A 27235-nucleotide genomic window follows, 5' to 3' on the forward strand; every position below is an offset into this window, starting at 1 on the left:
CTACACCATCTTCACATGAAATGGCAGGAGACCCCCTGGAGGTTGGGAACAAGAAGAGAAAAATGTTTAGCCTGCTAACCTATGGATGTATGAGAGTGATATGCAGTGCGAATAAGGGGATGACCAGAGGTCAACATCCAAGAGGGTTGAGCCGGGGGAGAAAGAACCAGCGAAGCTCCGATTAAGAAAGTGAGGGGGAGGGGTAGAGAAATCTCATGTTAGAATATCGTCATCGTGTTGCCTACTTCAGTCACTGGTGCACAATAATATTGCATCCCAAAGAAAGCCTAAATCACAGGAATAGATTAATCGAGAAGCCATGTACGTGATATATCCCATCTCAAAACACAAGACTAGTGCTATTTTAGCCATGGCATTTCTCGTCACATAAGGTGTGTTGTGCAAACTTGAAAATTAATGGCTAAAGTGGCCAGCCCAAAAAATCACTATATTTAAGGCATAATCAAAGATGTATAAATAAATTCTGTTACTTGAGCCAGGAACTCTTTTTAGGGCAAAAATACACTTTTATCAAAGGTTGCAGAAAAAAAAAGTATTTAGAATAAATATATGTGTATTGCTCATTTTTTACCATTACGAGTACATCCACTTGTATCATTCCAATGATAATGTATAATATGAAAAAGTTTCTATCGTTTGGATGTCTTTTTTTTGGGGGGGGGGTGGCAGTTTAACATTTACAAATGGGAAACTGAAAATTAGATATATGACCAAAGACATATAATAACATTTTGGCTAGAAAGCTAACTTCCTGAAAGGAATTTTTTGCCTTAATTGCAACAAGCACGTATCACCATTTGTATTTGAAGTAAGCAACCATATGACTTGATATGAAACAAACATGAAAGATAAAATGCCTTTCAGAAAGACCTGCAAAAAAAACAAGCCTCCATTATCATTACGTTTTCCAGTGCAAAGTCCCAAATGTATCGTATATCTGACTAAGCAACCATGTACAGAGATGTTTGACCTTTCAAGATAAACTTGAGTTCTGGTAAAAAAAGAAAATGAATTCTCACAGAATCTTACGAAACTTACACTGAATTTTCAAGATTACAAATAAATGTCATGTGCCTAACAATTTAGGAAGAAAATGTATACTAGCTGAGTAATGAGCATAGAAAGATAAGGAAATCAGGGTAGTACTAGCCCCGACACCATGTGTGTTGTCCCATATAAATCTTTCTGTGTAGGTGATTGTTACTTTACCAAGACTCTGCCAAATTTATGATGAGTTTGATGACTCCAGAACCTTGCATTACACACCATTACTTACATGCTATATGATCAACTTTTCTGATCCATTCCACACCTTTTCTTTCACAATGCAATCGCACAACCAGAACTCAAGTTTATCTTTAATCTTTAGTAGAGATTTGAGGAGGAGGGGTAACTACTGGATACCAAAGTGTGAAAACAAGACAATATGTGTCATTTCATTCCCAGGCCTGTAAACTGCCCCTAGATTGGGAATCAGGAGTTTCAGGAGTATTCTATCAAGGACTCTTCCCGCTCTCTCTAGCCAGAAGAAGCAAAATTAACACCATGCACTAAAAGCCTCGTTCAGATACCCGCGGCGGTTCGTTTATGACGCCGCAAAGCGCAATACGCTTCACAGTTCTGTATCTTATTAGACAGAGCTAAGTGAATTCGTGAATCTGCGGAAATTTTGATATTGCGTCCATTATTAATCGATGAAGAATTCTAGCATCTTGTATAAAAAATCAAAGGTTTTATAAGAGATACAAAATGTTCAAAAAATAATTCTTGGTCCTATCAATGTACTTTTTTGTTTTTGAAAACAAATAAAAGTGTAAAAAGGGGGTATGTAACGCACGTAAAGCGTATAAGTCAAAATGATTTAGTTTTTCTTGTCTATAACGGAATATTGATAATTTATCAAAGATTCTTTTCTTTATGATTCTGAAATGAATTTATATACATTTTGACTTGTTCAACATATATATAAATAATGAAAATGGATACCTTATAAAATGACTGATTGGAAACAAATAGTCTATAATTATATTCTCATTTTCACAAAATTAAAAAAAAAAAAAAAAAAATCGAAATCTACTGAAATTAATTCCCAGGTTGAATCTTTGTCTGAATGCTAAATGAAATGCCACAGCCTGCCCCAACGTGTGAAGGTTTTATTCAGATGTAGGGGGGGGGGGGGGGGGTATCCATTTTTTCTCAATTAAACCAAAAACCCTAATCATTCCCCTATGATCGGACCAGGATATTAGATCTAAGACCATCACAGTGACTACATTGACTACGACTGAAACAAGGACCTGTGAAGCTATGCCTGTCGAATATAAGCACTGTAAGCAGTGCACATACTAAGCAAGCACTTGCCTCACAAATCTTTATTTCAATAGATCATACGCTCACAAACATGACCATCAGCAGCGGGATTTGACATCGTTCTCTGCTTGTTCTCCGGCTCTAGGGTTGTCTCTGCCATTCCATGATCCAGTGGTAGAGAGGGAAACCTGCTTTTGAAGTCACCAGCGGCACTCCAGAATCATGCTTGTCACCATAACTGATCAGACTCAAACAAAAGGTTAGGCACGGAATGGATGGTGCAAATTTCAATGAACCACCGAGATAAGAAAGTCATGTGTAAAAACATTTGCAACCCTTTCCCGTTTTAGTCCCGAATTTACTGCTGTAAAAATTATACCCTATAACCTAAAAATAAGACGGGCTCTCCTGCCTGATCCGTACAATAGCCCCCCCCCCTGGAAATACCCCCGTCACTCTCTCTCCCTTCCTTCCCCTTCCCCTATTCCCATCTCTCGCCCCTTCCCCTCTCCCCTGCCCCTCACCGCCACTCTACCGCCTCTCCCTCCGCCACCACTCTCTCGCCTCCCTCTTCTCGCCCCCAATAAAAAGAATTACATTACTTCAAAACGTTTGGAAACCTACAGTACCAAGCCATCGTAAGGTATGGAACTTGAGTAATACTGAAGGGGACAAAGACAGGCATTGTGAAATGCATGCCTCTACAAACAGAATGGAAGGGGCCAATAATATCTGAGGTGTATACGCAATCCATGGAGCACTATGACTATTTCCAGTGATAAAGTGAATCATTCAAAAGGCTTACATCCCAAAATATAAATGATAATAGGTAAACTATGTTCACACAAAAAAATAAAAACGTGAAGACAGCAGTGTCATTGAATGTACGGAAAACTATGCAAAGGTCTACAGAAAGAAAACAAAAATAAAAACAAAAAAACAAACCAGTGTATATAATTGAGCGTGCTGTTTTTTCACCTATAGTTTAAGGGGAGAGCCGTGTATGCTAGTCATTCACAGCTCACCATCGCTCAGCCAGGAACTACATATATCTACACTAACGAACCTCCTGACCGATTGCAGAGAATAAAATTCGGAAATCATGCAAAATACGAACATGGCATGCAATATGGATACTCATTGAATATATGCACTATCAAACAATACAGACATTGTATTTCTGGTGTCTGTTTGTAGGAAAACCTGTGTTTGGGACTTGGTCCCCCTTAATTTGATGGGGCCAAATTCAAATCCCCCTCCCCCCTCTACAGACTAAAAACTAACAAACTAAATTCCGGTGAGCCTTTCGATTATTTTGTGAACAATCAGTACCTTACAAAACTAACCTCTTCCCCCAAATAGCAAGTGACTGGGTGCACTGTTCACCTAGAGTTTAAGGGGCGGGGCCAGGTAGGCTCATTCTTCACAGGACACCGGCTCTCATCAAATGATAAACTACCCTATATTCTAGTTAGCCTTACAGCAATACAAACTTAATTAAGTTCCTGACAGAACGAAACTCTACATAAATAAAATTAAAAAAAAACAACTACAGTTTAAAGGGCGGGGCCCGGTAGGCTCATTGTTCACAGGACACCGCCGACTCCCATCAAATGATTAACTACCCCATATTCTAGTTAGCCTTAACCCCTCAGAAAAATAATTAAGTTCCTGACAGAACGAAACTCTACATAAATAAAATTAAAAAAGCAACTATACAGTTTAAGGGGCGGGGCCCGGTAGGCTCATTGTTCACAGGTCACCGTCTCCCAACTAAGAGTTAACTAATCTAAAATTTAATTAGCCCTACAGAAAAAGAAAACAAAATAAGTTTCTTACAGAACAAGGCTCTGCATACATGAGAGAGGGAAATAAATAAAGCTACTGCCTGGGCGTGCTATTCACCTACAGTTTAAGGGGCGGGGACCGGTAGGCTCATTACTCACAGGTCACCGTCTCTCAGCCAGTAATTAACTACCCTATATCCTAGTTAGCCTTACAACATAACTAAAGTAAGCCTAGTTAGCCTTAAAACATAACTAAAGTAAATTCAAAAAATTAAAAAAAAGCAACTACAGTTTAAGTGGCGGGACCCGGTAGGCTCATCGTTCACAGGTCACCGTCTCCCAACTAAGAGTTAACCACTCTAACATTAAATTAACCCTACAAAAAAAGAAGACAAATTAAGTTTCTTATTACAGAACAAGGCTCTGCATACATGAGAGAGGAAATAAAATGAAGCTACTGCCTGGACGTGCTATTCACCTACAGTTTAAGGGGCGGGGCCCGGTAGGCTCATCGTTCACAGGTCACCGTATCCCAACTAAGAGTTAACTACTCTAACATTTAATTAGCCCTACAGAAAAAGAAGACAAATTAAGTTTCTTACAGAACAAGGCTCTGCATACATGAGAGAGGAAATAAAATGAAGCTACTGCCTGGACGTGCTATTCACCTACAGTTTAAGGGGCGGGGCCCGGTAGGCTCATCGTTCACAGGTCACCGTATCCCAACTAAGAGTTAACCACTCTAACATTAAATTAACCCTACAAAAAAAGAAGACAAATTAAGTTTCTTATTACAGAACAAGGCTCTGCATACATGAGAGAGGAAATAAAATGAAGCTACTGCCTGGACGTGCTATTCACCTACAGTTTAAGGGGCGGGGCCCGGTAGGCTCATCGTTCACAGGTCACCGTATCCCAACTAAGAGTTAACTACTCTAACATTTAATTAGCCCTACAGAAAAAGAAGACAAATTAAGTTTCTTACAGAACAAGGCTCTGCATACATGAGGGAAATAAATAAAGCTACTGCCTGGACGTGCTATTCACCTACAGTTTAAGGGGCGGGGCCCGTTAGGATCATTACTCACAGGTCACCGTCTCTCAGCCAGTAATTAACTACCCTATATTCTAGTAAGCCTTACAAGAACAAAAAAAAATTAAGTTTCTGTTGAGCTGTCACGAGCATGAAGAGAATGGCATGATGACACATAGCAAGCACCTTAAACTACGAACAAGCCCTACCGAGAGAAAAAAGAAGGAAAACAATGAAGGAAAAGAAAGAAGGAACAAAATGCCTGATCTTGCTGCACCGTTCTCCAGCAATTTAAGGTACAAGACCAGCTAGAACATCATTCACAGGTGCTCTAGTTAGACAGGTTATACCCTACTTACTACTACAGCTAGCCCATGTATCATCTAACCTGATCTCCCATAACTCTCAAGGCATCTACAACTGTTCATCACCCTGCACGTCGCTGGCTGTACTGTCTACGGCATTACAGTAACAATTGTTAGACAAGAAGTACTCAAAATGGGCCAGACTAAAACATAACTAAAGTAAATTCTGGTGAGCCTTTCGATTATTTTGTGAACAATCAGTACCTAATGAAACTAACTTCTTCACCGAAATAGCATGTGACTGGGTGCGCTGTTCACCTATAGTTTAGGGGGCGGGGCCCGGTAGGCTCATTCTTGACAGGACACCGCCTCCCATCAAATGATTAACTACCCTAAATTCTAGTTAGCCTTACAGCAATACAAACATAATTAGGTTTCTGACAGAAAAAAAATTTACATAAATAAAATTTAAAAAAAGCAACTACAGTTTAAGTGGCGGGGCCCGGTAGGCTCATCGTTCACAGGTCATCGTCTCTCAGCCAGTAATTAACTACCCTATATTCTCGTTAGCCTTACAAGAACAAAAAATAATTAAGTTTCCGTTGAGCTTTTACGAGCATGAAGAGAATGACATGATGACACATAGCAAGCACCTTAAACTACGAACAAGCCCTACCGAGAGAAAAAAGAAGGAAGAAGGCTCATTGTTCACAGGTCACCGTCTCCCAACTAAGAGTTAACTACTCTAACATTTAATTAGCCCTACAGAAAAAGAAAACAAATTAAGTTTCTGATAAAACAAAACGCCACATGAATAAATGAAACAAAGCCACTGATTGGGCGAGCCGTTGATCTGTCACAAGCATGAAGAGAATGGCATGATGACACATAGCAAGCACCTTAAACTACGAAAAAGCCCTACCGAGAGAAAAAAGAAGGAAAACAATGAAGGAAAAGACAGAAGAAACAAAATGCCTGATCTTGCTGCACCGTTCTCCAGCAATTTAAGGTACAAGACCAGCTAGAACATCATTCACAGGTGCTCTAGTAAGACAGGTTATACCCTACTTACTACTAGTACTACAGCTAGCCCATGTATCATCTAACCTGATCTCCCATAACTCTCAAGGCATCTACAACTGTTCATCACCCTGCTCGTCGCTGGCTGTACTGTCTACGGCATTACAGTAACAATTGTGAGACAAGAAGTACTCAAAATTGGCCAGACTAAAAAATAACTAAAGTAAATTCTGGTGAGCCTTTCGATTATTTTGTGAACAATCACTACCTGATGAAACTAACCTCTTCACCAAAATAGCAAGTGCCTGGGTGCGCTGTTCACCTATAGTTTAAGGGGCGGGGCCCGGTAGGCTCATTCTTCATAGTACAACGCCTCCCATCAAATGATTAACTACCCTATATTCTAGTTAGCCTTACAGCAATAGAAACATAATTAAGTTTCTGACAGAAAAAAACTCTACATAAATAAAATTTTAAAAAGCAACTACAGTTTAAGTTGCGGGGCCCGGTAGGCTCATTGTTCACAGGTCACCGTCTCCCAACTAAGAGTTAACTACTCTAACATTTAATTAGCCCTACAGAAAATGAAGACAAATTAAGTTTCTTACAGAACAAGGCTCTGCATACATGAGAGAGGAAAATAAATAAAGCTACTGCCTGGGCGTGCTATTCACCTACAGTTTAAGGGGCGGGGCCCGGTAGGCTCATGGTTCACAGGTCACCGTCTCCCAACTAAGAGTTAACTACTCTAACATTTAATTAGCCTTACAGAAAAAGAAGACAAATTAAGTTTCTTACAGAACAAGGCTCTGCATACATGAGAGAGGAAAATAAATAAAGCTACTGCCTGGGCGTGCTATTCACCTACAGTTTAAGGGGCGGGGACCGGTAGGCTCATTCTTCACAGGACACCGTCTCTCAGCCAGTAATTAACTACCCTATATTCTAGTTAGCCTTACAAGAACAAAAAATAATTAAGTTTCCGTTGAGCTTTTACGAGCATGAAGAGAATGGCATGATGACACATAACAAGCACCTTAAACTACGAACAAGCCCTACCGAGAGAAAAAAGAAGGAAAACAATGAAGGAAAAGAAAGAAGGAACAAAATGCCTGATCTTGCTGCACCGTTCTCCAGCAATTTAAGGTACAAGACCAGCTAGAACATCATTCACAGGTGCTCTAGTAAGACAGGTTATACCCTACTTACTACTACAGCTAGCCCATGTATCATCTAACCTGATCTCCCATAACTCTCAAGGCATCTACAACTGTTCATCACCCTGCACGTCGCTGGCTGTACTGTCTACGGCATTACAGTAACAATATTGTGAGACAAGAAGTACTCAAAATTGGCCAGACTAAAAAATAACTAAAGTAAATTCTGGTGAGCCTTTCGATTATTTTGTGAACAATCACTACCTGACGAAACTAACCTCTTCACCAAAATAGCAAGTGACTGGGTACGCTTTTCGCCTATAGTTTAGGGGGCGGGGCCCGGTAGGCTCATTGTTCACAGGTCACCGTCTTCCAACTAAGAGTTAACTACTCTAACATTTAATTAGCCCTACAGAAAAAGAAGAAAAATTAAGTATCTTATTACAGAACAAGGCTCTGCATACATGAGAGAGGAAAAAAATATAAAGCTACTGCCTGGGCGTGCTATTCACCTACAGTTTAAGGGGCGGGGCCCGTTAGGATCATTATTCACATGTCACCGTCTCTCAGCCAGTAATTAACTACCCTATATTCTAGTTAGCCTTACAAGAACAAAAAATAATTAAGTTTCTGATACAACAAAACTACACATGATTAAATAAAACAAAGCATCTGATTGGGCGAGCCGTTGATCTGTCACGAGCATGAAGAGAATGGCATGATGACACATAGCAAGCACCTTAAACTACAAACAAGCCCTACCGAGAGAAAAAAGAAGGAAAACAATGAAGGAAAAGAAAGAAGGAACAAAATGCCTGATCTTGCTGCACCGTTCTCCAGCAATTTAAGGTACAAGACCAGCTAGAACATCATTCACAGGTGCTCTAGTAAGACAGGTTATACCCTACTTACTACTACAGCTAGCCCATGTATCATCTAACCTGATCTCCCATAACTCTCAAGGCATCTACAACTGTTCATCACCCTGCACGTCGCTGGCTGTACTGTCTACGGCATTACAGTAACAATTGTGAGACAAGAAGTACTCAAAATTGGCCAGACTAAAAAATAAGTAAAGTAAATTCTGGTGAGCCTTTCGATTATTTTGTGAACAATCAGTACCTTACAAAACTAACCTGTTCACCAAAATAGCAAGTGACTGGGTGCGCTGTTCACCTATAGTTTAAGGGGCGGGGCCCGGTAGGCTCATTCTTCATAGGACAACGCCTCCCATCAAATGATTAACTACCCTATATTCTAGTTAGCCTTACAGCAATAGAAACATAATTAAGTTTCTGACAGAAAAAAAGTCTACATAAATAAAATTTAAAAAAGCAACTACAGTTTAAGTTGCGGGGCCCGGTAGGCTCATTGTTCACAGGTCACCGTCTCCCAACTAAGAGTTAACTACTCTAACATTTAATTAGCCCTACAGAAAAAGAAGACAAATTAAGTTTCTTACAGAACAAGGCTCTGCATACATGAGAGAGGAAATAAATAAAGCTACTGCCTGGGCGTGTTATTCACCTACAGTTTAAGGGGCGGGGCCCGGTAGGCTCATGGTTCACAGGTCACCGTCTCCCAACTAAGAGTTAACTACTCTAACATTTAATTAGCCCTACAGAAAAAGAAGACAAATTAAGTTTCTTACAGAACAAGGCTCTGCATACATGAGAGAGGAAAATAAATAAAGCTACTGCCTGGGCGTGCTATTCACCTACAGTTTAAGGGGCGGGGACCGGTAGGCTCATTCTTCACAGGACACCGTCTCTCAGCCAGTAATTAACTACCCTATATTCTAGTTAGCCTTACAAGAACAAAAAATAATTAAGTTTCTTTTGAGCTTTTACAAGCATGAAGAGAATGGCATGATGACACATAGCAAGCACCTTAAACTACGAACAAGCCCTACCGAGAGAAAAAGAAGGAAAAAAATGAAGGAAAAGAAAGAAGGAACAAAATGCCTGATCTTGCTGCACCGTTCTCCAGCAATTTAAGGTACAAGACCAGCTAGAACATCATTCACAGGTGCTCTAGTAAGACAGGTTATACCCTACTTACTACTACAGCTAGCCCATGTATCATCTAACCTGATCTCCCATAACTCTCAAGGCATCTACAACTGTTCATCACCCTGCACGTCGCTGGCTGTACTGTCTACGGCATTACAGTAACAATTGTGAGACAAGAAGTACTCAAAATTGGCCAGACTAAAAAATAACTAAAGTAAATTCTTGTGAGCCTTTCGATTATTTTGTGAACAATCAGTACCTTACAAAACTAACCTGTTCACCAAAATAGCAAGTGACTGGGTGCGCTGTTCACCTATAGTTTAAGGGGCGGGGCCCGGTAGGCTCATTCTTCATAGGACAACGCCTCCCATCAAATGATTAACTACCCTATATTCTAGTTAGCCTTACAGCAATAGAAACATAATTAAGTTTCTGACAGAAAAAAAGTCTACATAAATAAAATTTAAAAAAGCAACTACAGTTTAAGTTGCGGGGCCCGGTAGGCTCATTGTTCACAGGTCACCGTCTCCCAACTAAGAGTTAACTACTCTAACATTTAATTAGCCCTACAGAAAAAGAAGACAAATTAAGTTTCTTACAGAACAAGGCTCTGCATACATGAGAGAGGAAATAAATAAAGCTACTGCCTGGGCGTGTTATTCACCTACAGTTTAAGGGGCGGGGCCCGGTAGGCTCATGGTTCACAGGTCACCGTCTCCCAACTAAGAGTTAACTACTCTAACATTTAATTAGCCCTACAGAAAAAGAAGACAAATTAAGTTTCTTACAGAACAAGGCTCTGCATACATGAGAGAGGAAAATAAATAAAGCTACTGCCTGGGCGTGCTATTCACCTACAGTTTAAGGGGCGGGGACCGGTAGGCTCATTCTTCACAGGACACCGTCTCTCAGCCAGTAATTAACTACCCTATATTCTAGTTAGCCTTACAAGAACAAAAAATAATTAAGTTTCTTTTGAGCTTTTACAAGCATGAAGAGAATGGCATGATGACACATAGCAAGCACCTTAAACTACGAACAAGCCCTACCGAGAGAAAAAGAAGGAAAAAAATGAAGGAAAAGAAAGAAGGAACAAAATGCCTGATCTTGCTGCACCGTTCTCCAGCAATTTAAGGTACAAGACCAGCTAGAACATCATTCACAGGTGCTCTAGTAAGACAGGTTATACCCTACTTACTACTACAGCTAGCCCATGTATCATCTAACCTGATCTCCCATAACTCTCAAGGCATCTACAACTGTTCATCACCCTGCACGTCGCTGGCTGTACTGTCTACGGCATTACAGTAACAATTGTGAGACAAGAAGTACTCAAAATTGGCCAGACTAAAAAATAACTAAAGTAAATTCTTGTGAGCCTTTCGATTATTTTGTGAACAATCAGTACCTTACAAAACTAACCTGTTCACCAAAATAGCAAGTGACTGGGTGCGCTGTTCACCTATAGTTTAAGGGGCGGGGCCCGGTAGGCTCATTCTTCATAGGACAACGCCTCCCATCAAATGATTAACTACCCTATATTCTAGTTAGCCTTACAGCAATAGAAACATAATTAAGTTTCTGACAGAAAAAAAGTCTACATAAATAAAATTTAAAAAAGCAACTACAGTTTAAGTTGCGGGGCCCGGTAGGCTCATTGTTCACAGGTCACCGTCTCCCAACTAAGAGTTAACTACTCTAACATTTAATTAGCCCTACAGAAAAAGAAGACAAATTAAGTTTCTTACAGAACAAGGCTCTGCATACATGAGAGAGGAAATAAATAAAGCTACTGCCTGGGCGTGTTATTCACCTACAGTTTAAGGGGCGGGGCCCGGTAGGCTCATGGTTCACAGGTCACCGTCTCCCAACTAAGAGTTAACTACTCTAACATTTAATTAGCCCTACAGAAAAAGAAGACAAATTAAGTTTCTTACAGAACAAGGCTCTGCATACATGAGAGAGGAAAATAAATAAAGCTACTGCCTGGGCGTGCTATTCACCTACAGTTTAAGGGGCGGGGACCGGTAGGCTCATTCTTCACAGGACACCGTCTCTCAGCCAGTAATTAACTACCCTATATTCTAGTTAGCCTTACAAGAACAAAAAATAATTAAGTTTCTTTTGAGCTTTTACAAGCATGAAGAGAATGGCATGATGACACATAGCAAGCACCTTAAACTACGAACAAGCCCTACCGAGAGAAAAAGAAGGAAAAAAATGAAGGAAAAGAAAGAAGGAACAAAATGCCTGATCTTGCTGCACCGTTCTCCAGCAATTTAAGGTACAAGACCAGCTAGAACATCATTCACAGGTGCTCTAGTAAGACAGGTTATACCCTACTTACTACTACAGCTAGCCCATGTATCATCTAACCTGATCTCCCATAACTCTCAAGGCATCTACAACTGTTCATCACCCTGCACGTCGCTGGCTGTACTGTCTACGGCATTACAGTAACAATTGTGAGACAAGAAGTACTCAAAATTGGCCAGACTAAAAAATAACTAAAGTAAATTCTTGTGAGCCTTTCGATTATTTTGTGAACAATCAGTACCTTACAAAACTAACCTGTTCACCAAAATAGCAAGTGACTGGGTGCGCTGTTCACCTATAGTTTAAGGGGCGGGGCCCGGTAGGCTCATTCTTCATAGGACAACGCCTCCCATCAAATGATTAACTACCCTATATTCTAGTTAGCCTTACAGCAATAGAAACATAATTAAGTTTCTGACAGAAAAAAAGTCTACATAAATAAAATTTAAAAAAGCAACTACAGTTTAAGTTGCGGGGCCCGGTAGGCTCATTGTTCACAGGTCACCGTCTCCCAACTAAGAGTTAACTACTCTAACATTTAATTAGCCCTACAGAAAAAGAAGACAAATTAAGTTTCTTACAGAACAAGGCTCTGCATACATGAGAGAGGAAATAAATAAAGCTACTGCCTGGGCGTGTTATTCACCTACAGTTTAAGGGGCGGGGCCCGGTAGGCTCATGGTTCACAGGTCACCGTCTCCCAACTAAGAGTTAACTACTCTAACATTTAATTAGCCCTACAGAAAAAGAAGACAAATTAAGTTTCTTACAGAACAAGGCTCTGCATACATGAGAGAGGAAAATAAATAAAGCTACTGCCTGGGCGTGCTATTCACCTACAGTTTAAGGGGCGGGGACCGGTAGGCTCATTCTTCACAGGACACCGTCTCTCAGCCAGTAATTAACTACCCTATATTCTAGTTAGCCTTACAAGAACAAAAAATAATTAAGTTTCTTTTGAGCTTTTACAAGCATGAAGAGAATGGCATGATGACACATAGCAAGCACCTTAAACTACGAACAAGCCCTACCGAGAGAAAAAGAAGGAAAAAAATGAAGGAAAAGAAAGAAGGAACAAAATGCCTGATCTTGCTGCACCGTTCTCCAGCAATTTAAGGTACAAGACCAGCTAGAACATCATTCACAGGTGCTCTAGTAAGACAGGTTATACCCTACTTACTACTACAGCTAGCCCATGTATCATCTAACCTGATCTCCCATAACTCTCAAGGCATCTACAACTGTTCACCACCCTGCACGTCGCTGGCTGTACTGTCTACGGCATTACAGTAACAATATTGTGAGACAAGAAGTACTCAAAATTGGCCAGACTAAAAAATAACTAAAGTAAATTCTGATGAGCCTTTCGATTATTTTGTGACCAATCAGTACCTGACGAAACTAACCTCTTCACCAAAATAGCAAGTGACTGGGTACGCTTTTCGCCTATAGTTTAGGGGGCGGGGCCAGGTAGGCTCATTGTTCACAGGTCACCGTCTTCCAACTAAGAGTTAACTACTCTAACATTTAATTAGCCCTACAGAAAAAGAAAACAAATTAAGTTTCTGATAAAACAAAACGCCACATGAATAAATGAAACAAAGCCACTGATTGGGCGAGCCGTTGATCTGTCACAAGCATGAAGAGAATGGCATGATGACACATAGCAAGCACCTTAAACTACGAAAAAGCCCTACCGAGAGAAAAAAGAAGGAAAACAATGAAGGAAAAGACAGAAGAAACAAAATGCCTGATCTTGCTGCACCGTTCTCCAGCAATTTAAGGTACAAGACCAGCTAGAACATCATTCACAGGTGCTCTAGTAAGACAGGTTATACCCTACTTACTACTAGTACTACAGCTAGCCCATGTATCATCTAACCTGATCTCCCATAACTCTCAAGGCATCTACAACTGTTCATCACCCTGCTCGTCGCTGGCTGTACTGTCTACGGCATTACAGTAACAATTGTGAGACAAGAAGTACTCAAAATTGGCCAGACTAAAAAATAACTAAAGTAAATTCTGGTGAGCCTTTCGATTATTTTGTGAACAATCACTACCTGATGAAACTAACCTCTTCACCAAAATAGCAAGTGCCTGGGTGCGCTGTTCACCTATAGTTTAAGGGGCGGGGCCCGGTAGGCTCATTCTTCATAGTACAACGCCTCCCATCAAATGATTAACTACCCTATATTCTAGTTAGCCTTACAGCAATAGAAACATAATTAAGTTTCTGACAGAAAAAAACTCTACATAAATAAAATTTTAAAAAGCAACTACAGTTTAAGTTGCGGGGCCCGGTAGGCTCATTGTTCACAGGTCACCGTCTCCCAACTAAGAGTTAACTACTCTAACATTTAATTAGCCCTACAGAAAATGAAGACAAATTAAGTTTCTTACAGAACAAGGCTCTGCATACATGAGAGAGGAAAATAAATAAAGCTACTGCCTGGGCGTGCTATTCACCTACAGTTTAAGGGGCGGGGCCCGGTAGGCTCATGGTTCACAGGTCACCGTCTCCCAACTAAGAGTTAACTACTCTAACATTTAATTAGCCTTACAGAAAAAGAAGACAAATTAAGTTTCTTACAGAACAAGGCTCTGCATACATGAGAGAGGAAAATAAATAAAGCTACTGCCTGGGCGTGCTATTCACCTACAGTTTAAGGGGCGGGGACCGGTAGGCTCATTCTTCACAGGACACCGTCTCTCAGCCAGTAATTAACTACCCTATATTCTAGTTAGCCTTACAAGAACAAAAAATAATTAAGTTTCCGTTGAGCTTTTACGAGCATGAAGAGAATGGCATGATGACACATAACAAGCACCTTAAACTACGAACAAGCCCTACCGAGAGAAAAAAGAAGGAAAACAATGAAGGAAAAGAAAGAAGGAACAAAATGCCTGATCTTGCTGCACCGTTCTCCAGCAATTTAAGGTACAAGACCAGCTAGAACATCATTCACAGGTGCTCTAGTAAGACAGGTTATACCCTACTTACTACTACAGCTAGCCCATGTATCATCTAACCTGATCTCCCATAACTCTCAAGGCATCTACAACTGTTCATCACCCTGCACGTCGCTGGCTGTACTGTCTACGGCATTACAGTAACAATATTGTGAGACAAGAAGTACTCAAAATTGGCCAGACTAAAAAATAACTAAAGTAAATTCTGGTGAGCCTTTCGATTATTTTGTGAACAATCACTACCTGACGAAACTAACCTCTTCACCAAAATAGCAAGTGACTGGGTACGCTTTTCGCCTATAGTTTAGGGGGCGGGGCCCGGTAGGCTCATTGTTCACAGGTCACCGTCTTCCAACTAAGAGTTAACTACTCTAACATTTAATTAGCCCTACAGAAAAAGAAGAAAAATTAAGTATCTTATTACAGAACAAGGCTCTGCATACATGAGAGAGGAAAAAAATATAAAGCTACTGCCTGGGCGTGCTATTCACCTACAGTTTAAGGGGCGGGGCCCGTTAGGATCATTATTCACATGTCACCGTCTCTCAGCCAGTAATTAACTACCCTATATTCTAGTTAGCCTTACAAGAACAAAAAATAATTAAGTTTCTGATACAACAAAACTACACATGATTAAATAAAACAAAGCATCTGATTGGGCGAGCCGTTGATCTGTCACGAGCATGAAGAGAATGGCATGATGACACATAGCAAGCACCTTAAACTACAAACAAGCCCTACCGAGAGAAAAAAGAAGGAAAACAATGAAGGAAAAGAAAGAAGGAACAAAATGCCTGATCTTGCTGCACCGTTCTCCAGCAATTTAAGGTACAAGACCAGCTAGAACATCATTCACAGGTGCTCTAGTAAGACAGGTTATACCCTACTTACTACTACAGCTAGCCCATGTATCATCTAACCTGATCTCCCATAACTCTCAAGGCATCTACAACTGTTCATCACCCTGCACGTCGCTGGCTGTACTGTCTACGGCATTACAGTAACAATTGTGAGACAAGAAGTACTCAAAATTGGCCAGACTAAAAAATAAGTAAAGTAAATTCTGGTGAGCCTTTCGATTATTTTGTGAACAATCAGTACCTTACAAAACTAACCTGTTCACCAAAATAGCAAGTGACTGGGTGCGCTGTTCACCTATAGTTTAAGGGGCGGGGCCCGGTAGGCTCATTCTTCATAGGACAACGCCTCCCATCAAATGATTAACTACCCTATATTCTAGTTAGCCTTACAGCAATAGAAACATAATTAAGTTTCTGACAGAAAAAAAGTCTACATAAATAAAATTTAAAAAAGCAACTACAGTTTAAGTTGCGGGGCCCGGTAGGCTCATTGTTCACAGGTCACCGTCTCCCAACTAAGAGTTAACTACTCTAACATTTAATTAGCCCTACAGAAAAAGAAGACAAATTAAGTTTCTTACAGAACAAGGCTCTGCATACATGAGAGAGGAAATAAATAAAGCTACTGCCTGGGCGTGTTATTCACCTACAGTTTAAGGGGCGGGGCCCGGTAGGCTCATGGTTCACAGGTCACCGTCTCCCAACTAAGAGTTAACTACTCTAACATTTAATTAGCCCTACAGAAAAAGAAGACAAATTAAGTTTCTTACAGAACAAGGCTCTGCATACATGAGAGAGGAAAATAAATAAAGCTACTGCCTGGGCGTGCTATTCACCTACAGTTTAAGGGGCGGGGACCGGTAGGCTCATTCTTCACAGGACACCGTCTCTCAGCCAGTAATTAACTACCCTATATTCTAGTTAGCCTTACAAGAACAAAAAATAATTAAGTTTCTTTTGAGCTTTTACAAGCATGAAGAGAATGGCATGATGACACATAGCAAGCACCTTAAACTACGAACAAGCCCTACCGAGAGAAAAAGAAGGAAAAAAATGAAGGAAAAGAAAGAAGGAACAAAATGCCTGATCTTGCTGCACCGTTCTCCAGCAATTTAAGGTACAAGACCAGCTAGAACATCATTCACAGGTGCTCTAGTAAGACAGGTTATACCCTACTTACTACTACAGCTAGCCCATGTATCATCTAACCTGATCTCCCATAACTCTCAAGGCATCTACAACTGTTCATCACCCTGCACGTCGCTGGCTGTACTGTCTACGGCATTACAGTAACAATTGTGAGACAAGAAGTACTCAAAATTGGCCAGACTAAAAAATAACTAAAGTAAATTCTTGTGAGCCTTTCGATTATTTTGTGAACAATCAGTACCTTACAAAACTAACCTGTTCACCAAAATAGCAAGTGACTGGGTGCGCTGTTCACCTATAGTTTAAGGGGCGGGGCCCGGTAGGCTCATTCTTCATAGGACAACGCCTCCCATCAAATGATTAACTACCCTATATTCTAGTTAGCCTTACAGCAATAGAAACATAATTAAGTTTCTGACAGAAAAAAAGTCTACATAAATAAAATTTAAAAAAGCAACTACAGTTTAAGTTGCGGGGCCCGGTAGGCTCATTGTTCACAGGTCACCGTCTCCCAACTAAGAGTTAACTACTCTAACATTTAATTAGCCCTACAGAAAAAGAAGACAAATTAAGTTTCTTACAGAACAAGGCTCTGCATACATGAGAGAGGAAATAAATAAAGCTACTGCCTGGGCGTGTTATTCACCTACAGTTTAAGGGGCGGGGCCCGGTAGGCTCATGGTTCACAGGTCACCGTCTCCCAACTAAGAGTTAACTACTCTAACATTTAATTAGCCCTACAGAAAAAGAAGACAAATTAAGTTTCTTACAGAACAAGGCTCTGCATACATGAGAGAGGAAAATAAATAAAGCTACTGCCTGGGCGTGCTATTCACCTACAGTTTAAGGGGCGGGGACCGGTAGGCTCATTCTTCACAGGACACCGTCTCTCAGCCAGTAATTAACTACCCTATATTCTAGTTAGCCTTACAAGAACAAAAAATAATTAAGTTTCTTTTGAGCTTTTACAAGCATGAAGAGAATGGCATGATGACACATAGCAAGCACCTTAAACTACGAACAAGCCCTACCGAGAGAAAAAGAAGGAAAAAAATGAAGGAAAAGAAAGAAGGAACAAAATGCCTGATCTTGCTGCACCGTTCTCCAGCAATTTAAGGTACAAGACCAGCTAGAACATCATTCACAGGTGCTCTAGTAAGACAGGTTATACCCTACTTACTACTACAGCTAGCCCATGTATCATCTAACCTGATCTCCCATAACTCTCAAGGCATCTACAACTGTTCATCACCCTGCACGTCGCTGGCTGTACTGTCTACGGCATTACAGTAACAATTGTGAGACAAGAAGTACTCAAAATTGGCCAGACTAAAAAATAACTAAAGTAAATTCTTGTGAGCCTTTCGATTATTTTGTGAACAATCAGTACCTTACAAAACTAACCTGTTCACCAAAATAGCAAGTGACTGGGTGCGCTGTTCACCTATAGTTTAAGGGGCGGGGCCCGGTAGGCTCATTCTTCATAGGACAACGCCTCCCATCAAATGATTAACTACCCTATATTCTAGTTAGCCTTACAGCAATAGAAACATAATTAAGTTTCTGACAGAAAAAAAGTCTACATAAATAAAATTTAAAAAAGCAACTACAGTTTAAGTTGCGGGGCCCGGTAGGCTCATTGTTCACAGGTCACCGTCTCCCAACTAAGAGTTAACTACTCTAACATTTAATTAGCCCTACAGAAAAAGAAGACAAATTAAGTTTCTTACAGAACAAGGCTCTGCATACATGAGAGAGGAAATAAATAAAGCTACTGCCTGGGCGTGTTATTCACCTACAGTTTAAGGGGCGGGGCCCGGTAGGCTCATGGTTCACAGGTCACCGTCTCCCAACTAAGAGTTAACTACTCTAACATTTAATTAGCCCTACAGAAAAAGAAGACAAATTAAGTTTCTTACAGAACAAGGCTCTGCATACATGAGAGAGGAAAATAAATAAAGCTACTGCCTGGGCGTGCTATTCACCTACAGTTTAAGGGGCGGGGACCGGTAGGCTCATTCTTCACAGGACACCGTCTCTCAGCCAGTAATTAACTACCCTATATTCTAGTTAGCCTTACAAGAACAAAAAATAATTAAGTTTCTTTTGAGCTTTTACAAGCATGAAGAGAATGGCATGATGACACATAGCAAGCACCTTAAACTACGAACAAGCCCTACCGAGAGAAAAAGAAGGAAAAAAATGAAGGAAAAGAAAGAAGGAACAAAATGCCTGATCTTGCTGCACCGTTCTCCAGCAATTTAAGGTACAAGACCAGCTAGAACATCATTCACAGGTGCTCTAGTAAGACAGGTTATACCCTACTTACTACTACAGCTAGCCCATGTATCATCTAACCTGATCTCCCATAACTCTCAAGGCATCTACAACTGTTCACCACCCTGCACGTCGCTGGCTGTACTGTCTACGGCATTACAGTAACAATATTGTGAGACAAGAAGTACTCAAAATTGGCCAGACTAAAAAATAACTAAAGTAAATTCTGATGAGCCTTTCGATTATTTTGTGACCAATCAGTACCTGACGAAACTAACCTCTTCACCAAAATAGCAAGTGACTGGGTACGCTTTTCGCCTATAGTTTAGGGGGCGGGCCAGGTAGGCTCATTGTTCACAGGTCACCGTCTTCCAACTAAGAGTTAACTACTCTAACATTTAATTAGCCCTACAGAAAAAGAAGAAAAATTAAGTATCTTATTACAGAACAAGGCTCTGCATACATGAGAGATGAAAAAAATATAAAGCTACTGCCTGGGCGTGCTATTCACCTACAGTTTAAGGGCGGGGCCCGTTAGGATCATTATTCACATGTCACCGTCTCTCAGCCAGTAATTAACTACCCTATATTCTAGTTAGCCTTACAAGAACAAAAAATAATTAAGTTTCTGATACAACAAAACTACACATGAATAAATAAACCAAAGCATCTGATTGGGCGAGCCGTTGATCTGTCACGAGCATGAAGAGAATGGCATGATGACACATAGCAAGCACCTTAAACTACAAACAAGCCCTACCGAGAGAAAAAAGAAGGAAAACAATGAAGGAAAAGAAAGAAGGAACAAAATGCCTGATCTTGCTGCACCGTTCTCCAGCAATTTAAGGTACAAGACCAGCTAGAACATCATTCACAGGTGCTCTAGTAAGACAGGTTATACCCTACTTACTACTACAGCTAGCCCATGTATCACCTAACCTGATCTCCCATAACTCTCAAGGCATCTACAACTGTTCACCACCCTGCACGTCGCTGGCTGTACTGTCTACGGCATTACAGTAACAATATTGTGAGACAAGAAGTACTCAAAATTGGCCAGACTAAAAAATTACTAAAGTAAATCTGGTGAGCCTTTCGATTATTTTGTGAACAATCAGTACCTGATGAAACTAACCTGTTCACCAAAATAGCTACTGCCTGGACGTGCTATTCACCTACAGTTTAAGGGGCGGGGCCCGGTAGGCTCATGGTTCACAGGTCACCGTCTCCCAACTAAGAGTTAACTACTCTAACATTTAATAAGCCCTACAGAAAAAGAAGACAAATTAAGTTTCTTACAGAACAAGGCTCTGCATACACGAGAGAAGAAAATAAAGCCACTGCCTGGACGTGCTATTCACCTACAGTTTAAGGGGCGGGGCCCGTTAGGATCATTACTCACAGGTCACCGTCTCTCAGCCAGTAATTAACTACCCTATATTCTAGTTAGCCTTACAAGAACAAAAAATAATTAAGTTTCTGTTGAGCTGTCACGAGCATGAAGAGAATGGCATGATGACACATAGCAAGCACCTTAAACTACGAACAAGCCCTACCGAGAGAAAAAAGAAGGAAAACAATGAAGGAAAAGAAAGAAGGAACAAAATGCCTGATCTTGCTGCACCGTTCTCCAGCAATTTAAGGTTCAAGACCAGCTAGAACATCATTCACAGGTGCTCTAGTTAGACAGGTTATACCCTACTTACTACTACAGCTAGCCTATGTATCATCTAACCTGATCTCCCATAACTCTCAAGGCATCTACAACTGTTCATCACCCTGCACGTCGCTGGCTGTACTGTCTACGGCATTACAGTAACAATTGTGAGACAAGAAGTACTCAAAATTGGCCAGACTAAAAAATAACTAAAGTAAATTCTGGTGAGCCTTTCGATTATTTTGTGAACAATCAGTACCTGATGAAACTAACCTTATCACCAAAATAGCATGTGACTGGGTGCGCTGTTCACCTATAGTTTAGGGGGCGGGGACCGGTAGGATCATTATTCACAGGTCACCGTCTCTCAGCCAGTAATTAACTACCCTATATTCTAGCTAGCCTTACAAGAAGAAAACATAAATAAGTTTCTGATAGAAAAAAACTACATATGAATAAATAAAACAAAGCATCTGATTGGGCGAGCCGTTGATCTGTCACGAGCATGAAGAGAATGGCATGATGACACATAGCAAGCACCTTAAACTACGAACAAGCCCTACCGAGAGAAAAAAGAAGGAAAACAATGAAGGAAAAGAAAGAAGGAACAAAATGCCTGATCTTGCTGCACCGTTCTCCAGCAATTTAAGGTACAAGACCAGCTAGAACATCATTCACAGGTACTCTAGTAAGACAGGTTATACCCTACTTACTACTACAGCTAGCCCATGTATCATCTAACCTGATCTCCCATAACTCTCAAGGCATCTACAACTGTTCATCACCCTGTACGTCGCTGGCTGTACTGTCTACGGCATTACAGTAACAATTGTGAGACAAGAAGTACTCAAAATTGGCCAGACTAAAAAATAACTAAAGTAAATTCTGGTGAGCCTTTCGAATATTTTGTGAACAATCAGTACCTGATGAAACTAACCTCATCACCAAAATAGCATGTGACTGGGTGCGCTGTTCTCCTATAGTTTAAGGGGCGGAGCCCGGTAGGCTCATTCTTCACAGGACATCGCCTCCCATCAAATGATTAACTACCCGATATTCTAGTTAGCCTTAACCCCCAAAAATAATTGAGTTCCCGACAGAACGAAACTCTACATAATTAAAAATAAAAAAAGCAACTACAGTTTAAAGGGCGTGGCCCGGTAGTCTTATTGTTCACAGGTCACCGTCTCCCAACTAAGAGTTAACTACGTTAAACTTTAAATAGCCCTACAGAAAAAGAAGAAAATTTAAGTTTCTTACAGAACAAGGCTCTGCATATAAGACAGACGAAAAGAAAAAAAGCTACTGCCTGGGCGTGCTGTCCACCTTCAGTTTAAGGGGCGGGCCCGGTAGGATTATTATTCACATGTCACTGTCTGCCAGCCAGTAATAAAACTACACTCCATTCTAGTTAGCTTAACAAGAACAAAAATAATTAAGTTTCTGACAGAGCAAAGCTCTACATTATATATATATGTATATATATATATATATATATATATATATATATATATACATATATACATATACATATATTAAAGCAACTGTCTGGGCGTGCCGTTCAGGCTACTGTTGAAGGGGCGGGGCCCGATAGGCTTATTATTCACAGGTCACCGTCTCCCAGCTAAGAGTTATCTACACTAACTTCTAATTCGCTTCACAGAAAAAGAAGAAAAAATAAGTTTCTTACAGAGCAAAGCTCTAAATAAATGAGAGTAGAAAAGAAAAAAGCTACTGACTTGGCGTGCCGTTCGCATACAGTTTATGGGGCGGGGCCCGGTAGGCTCATTATTCACATGATACCGTATCCCAGCCAGTAATACTATCCTATATTTCAGTTAGCCTTACAACATCTAAAAATAATTAAGTTTCTGACAGAACAAAGGTCTACATAAATAAAAGTATAAACAAAGCAACTGACTGGGTCTGCCTTTCACCTAAAGTTAATGGGACGGGGCCCGGTAGGCTCGTTATTCACTAAATAACGTCTCCCAGCCAGTAATTAACTACCCTAATTAGCCTTACAGAAAAAGAAGGGTCAAAAGGGAAGCTTCTTACAGAGCTAAGCTCTGCATATTATAAGAGAAGAAATAGAGAGATACTGACTGGGCGTGCTGTTCACCTACAGTCTAAAGGGCGTGGCCCGGTAGGCCCAGTTTTCATAGGACACCGTCTCCCAGTCCCCAGCTAGTATCTTACTACATTAAGTTCTAATGAGCCTTACAGAAAAAAAGAATAAAAGGGAATCGAGTACATGACTGAGCCACGCTCAACGTATAAAAACAAAAATGGCAAATGATAGGGCGTGCCGTTAATATAGGCTTATTATTATTCACATCACACCAGATCCTTACCATTAATTATAATAAAGGAAGGTACAAGCTTCAACTATGTATTACAAACAAAATGTAGTTACCACGCGTTAGTGTCAGGGAAACCATAGAAAATATTTTAAAAATAGCAACTGGCTAGGCTTGCTGATCACCTACAATTTATTTAAGGGGTATGGCCCGGTAGGTTCGTCATTTACAGCCCACCATCTCACATACAAGCATTACCTACCTTAAATTCTTTTGCAAAGCCTTACATATTGTAAAAAATACAAAAAACTCAAAAGTCAATAAAAGAGTCCCTGATCGGGCGTACCATAGACATACCGTTCAAGACCCAATAACAAACACCAGAGAAAAAGGACATCTAAACATCATGCGAAATACTAACTTATCTATCAATATATATATATATCAAATGAAACTTTCCACAAATATTCAATAAATATATGAAATTTCTGGGGTTATGTTTTCCAGGAAAACCTATATATGGTAGCCCTATAATAATGGGTGACAGACCACTTGATTGGGCCGGGTGCCGGTAGGCGAACATCTCCCAGACAGAAATTAACTACATAAACGATCGAGCACCTTGACTACTTACAGAAAAAATAGAAAACCTGAAATTACGAAGAATATCAATATGTCAAAGATCATGGATCTTAAAATTAAAAGTAAATATACGAAAGACAATTCCTATATAACAACCGAAGCCGCATTATTCGTAAGTCACTATCTCCAGCAAGGCATAATACCAATAGGCCTCTGAAAGGGATAGTCTTGATACAAAGCTAAACTCAGCCAGCCGGTCAGGCGTTACTCATGTACCTTTTCCTCGAAGAAATATCTTTACATTAACTTATATGTGTGTCAAACGTGCAATGCAGTTGGGCAAGAGGCATATAAAGCTAGTAACCTAATAAACCCTTAATATCGCTTTATGACTGGAATCCTAAAATCCCAAAGGAATGGAATATATACGGAAAAGGACAGTAACAGGAATTTTAAAAATTAAGGAGAGTGCTTATTCAAAATTCTTATCTACCTACATATAGAATACCCGCTTCCTCTCATGTTTTCCTTCGTTTTTATCTTTTTTAATTTGAACAGCCAACGAAGGTTAGCATGATGCAAACACTGCCAAAGAAATGCAAATCGGATCGAAATATCCCCCCCCCCTAAAATGGGGTATTCTGTATTTGGCCCAGCCCTAAAACACCCTTAAAATGAGAAGCAAATGCTACACATGACTTTCTTACCACCATGATCCAATGAAATCTGCTTCTCATCCATCCAGTGTCGAAACCTGATGTTTGGGTCATCACAGATCAAGTGACAAGCAGGATCCAGGAGAACAGTTGATGGCTCCAAACACAGATTCCCTTCTGCACCATCTTCACATGAAATGGCTGGAGACTCCCCTTGGAGGTTGGGAGCAAGAAAAGAAAGAAGTTAAACCAGCTGACCAATGGATGAAGGTGAGTGGATAAGGTGAAGTCAGTGTGAGATTACGTGATCTTAACACCCCGCTTTACGCCCAATATGTTCATTTGAACCAAATTCATGACCCCATACCAAAACTTTGTATAACCTTTTATGTGATTTTTATTATGGTCTTGAAGGATTTCATATAAGGATTTGTGGGAAGGGGCAAGGCAAAACTATTTTTGTTGATTAAAAACTGACGTACATTTTGCACTGGGGGCAGGCTGTAGATTCCCTTTGTCAAATGCATTTGCACGAGTGGGCTAATGCTATCTGTGATTTCTTTTCTTAAGCTATATATATATATTTTTTTCTTTCTATTTAGAATATTTTGTCATAAGATTTCTTCTCCTCGAGTCTTTGAAAACTATATTATTTTGCTAATTTTTAATTTATAAATAGGTTAGGCCTTTAAAGTTATTCTGTTATAATATGTTAATGCATTTTGGAGAAAAGTTTGTTGGAGGGTTTGGGGCAAAATAGCTTAGCGTATTTGATGGAGAAAATTTCATCCACGTTGGAGGAAAATGAAATTATATACCCCATTAATAGATTTTCTTTTTTAAATTTTCAAAATCGTTTAAAGGGATAGTTGAGTTCTGTTTTCAGACCGCAAATGCCTTCAAAGTGCATGGTTATTGCTCTTATTCTTATCTATGACATTTATAGTGCCCTTTAGAATCTAAAATTGCTATAAAGGTAATTTTAGACCCCAAAATGTGTGAAATTTAGCCAATACATTCATACCAATTCAGCTCCACTTTAAAAAAAATATGGTGACGGTTAATTTATTATTTTATTAAAAATAAAAATACATGAGCCGGCTAATTGTGGGTAGTAAAAGCAAAACGAAAATGCCAACAAAAAAGCCAACATCGGCATTGACTGAAATTTTTGAGCGACTTGTTGCAGTCCTTTAACATTGGGTTTTCACACTTTGTGTTCCAGAATATCTAAATGAAGATCTAGATAGCCAGTAGCTACCCCCATTTTAAAGGTAAACCACAGTGTTTTAAATCAATTGGACAATAATGTCAATCTACACCTGGATGAAGAATGACAATATGCAGATTAAATAATTTGCCAAACGGTATTCATGCCAGGCTGGGTTTTGATCCCTCAACTGCTTAATTGTAATTCATTGATTGAACCACTATACCATGACGCAGACAATCATTTGACTCAACGAACATTGTGGTTATATTTAAACATCTTGCCAAAGGACTGTAGAGCCAGGCTAGGATACAATTTTTCAACCTCCCGATTGAAGCTGAGACACTGAACCACTATACCACGGCGAGACCAGTCACACACTGTGGTTTACCTTTAAAGCTCAACTGAGTGGGATGAAACTTTGTCATTATTGTGTCTATTGTCTCTCATGAATAAATCATATGAACAAAAGTAATAATAGTAATAATGAAGCAATGATTGCTATGACAGCAATAATACTGTGGATAACATGAATACAAAATAACAAAAGTAAAGACAAAATAAAACAAAACATATTGCTCACATGGGTAAAATAAATGTATAACTACCCCTGTTCCCCCACCACCACCCCTCCCTCTACCCCATACTCTACCCCTGTTCCCCCACCGCCACCCTCCCTCTACCCCATACTCTACACCTGTTCCCCCACCGCCACCCCTCCCTCTACCCCATACTCTACCCCTGTTCCCCCACCGCCACCCCTCCCTCTACCCCATACTCTATCCCTGTTCCCCCACCGCCACCCCTCCCTCTACCCCATACTCTACACCTGTTCCCCCACCGCCACCCCTCCCTCTACCCCTTCCTCTCCCCTCGGCTCCTCCTCTTCCCTCTCCTCCTCCTCAGTGTCCTCCGACGCACTCCAATGGAGGTGCCACTCCTCCTCCTCGTCCTCCCTCGCCACCCCTTCCTCTGCCCTCGGCTCCTCCTCTTCCCTCTCCTCCTCCTCAGTGTCCTCCGAAGCACTCCAGTGGAGGTGCCACTCCTCCTCCTCGTCCTCCCTCGCCACCCCTTCCTCTGCTCCATAATCTCCCCTCGGCTCCTCTTCCCTCTCCTCCTCGGTGTCGTCCTCTGCGCTCCAATGTAGGTGCCACTCCTCCTCCTCGTCCTCTTCCCATGCTGCCTCCTCCTCCACCTCTTCCATGCGTTGAACCTCAATCTCCATCTCCACCTCGTCCACCACCACTCCTATCTCCTCTTCCACCGCTCCTTCCTCCTCTTCCACCGCTCCTACAACGACATCCTGTATGGCCTCTAAAGCGGCCAGTTCGGCCTCTTCCACCGCAAGAACTAGCATCATGTTGTCTGGAGAAAGAAAAAAGTCCAGTCCGATTAAACGAAATCACAGGATTTATGTGAATTCAGTCGAACAAGGCTCGGATCCCTTACAACTTTTTAGATATAATTGCTCGTATACTTTAAAAAAAAAAAGATCCGGACATTGTCTTTCAAAATCATTATGACCCAATATAGCAGTTCTCGTATAGTTTTTTTCTGCCTGAGCTCAGACTGTCTGAAAATGGCCATGCATGATCTATTAATATAAATCA

The 27235-nt window shown here is 40.6% G+C and overlaps 1 protein-coding gene across 1 annotated transcript; it reads right to left on the reverse strand.

Annotated features, from left to right (window-relative positions):
- LOC105444059 (cilia- and flagella-associated protein 251-like) lies at nt 1-26985 on the reverse strand. The gene is made up of 3 exons (XM_030991055.1): nt 26547-26985; nt 24467-24628; nt 1-35 (listed from the first exon to the last, which is right to left on the reverse strand). The coding sequence occupies exons 1-3, from the start codon at nt 26983-26985 to the stop codon at nt 1-3; spliced, it is 636 nt and encodes a 211-aa protein (XP_030846915.1).
- Nucleotides 26986-27235: the final 250 nt, after the last annotated feature.

Source organism: Strongylocentrotus purpuratus, unplaced genomic scaffold (genome assembly GCF_000002235.5).
Source record: "Strongylocentrotus purpuratus isolate Spur 01 unplaced genomic scaffold, Spur_5.0 spur5_scaffold_2, whole genome shotgun sequence".
Lineage (NCBI taxonomy): Eukaryota > Metazoa > Echinodermata > Echinoidea > Camarodonta > Strongylocentrotidae > Strongylocentrotus > Strongylocentrotus purpuratus.

Bases quoted from the DNA above. Each gene is read 5' to 3' on its own strand.
- LOC105444059 (XM_030991055.1), bottom strand. From the start codon at position 26,985: ATGATGCTAGTTCTTGCGGTGGAAGAGGCCGAACTGGCCGCTTTAGAG. The intron at 24,629-26,546 runs GTGCGTCGGAGG...CCAACCTCCAAG, and splicing joins GGAGTGGCACCTCCATTGGA to GGGAGTCTCCAGCCATTTCA. The intron at 36-24,466 runs GTAAGAAAGTCA...CCCAACCTCCAG, and splicing joins GATTTCATTGGATCATGGTG to GGGGTCTCCTGCCATTTCAT.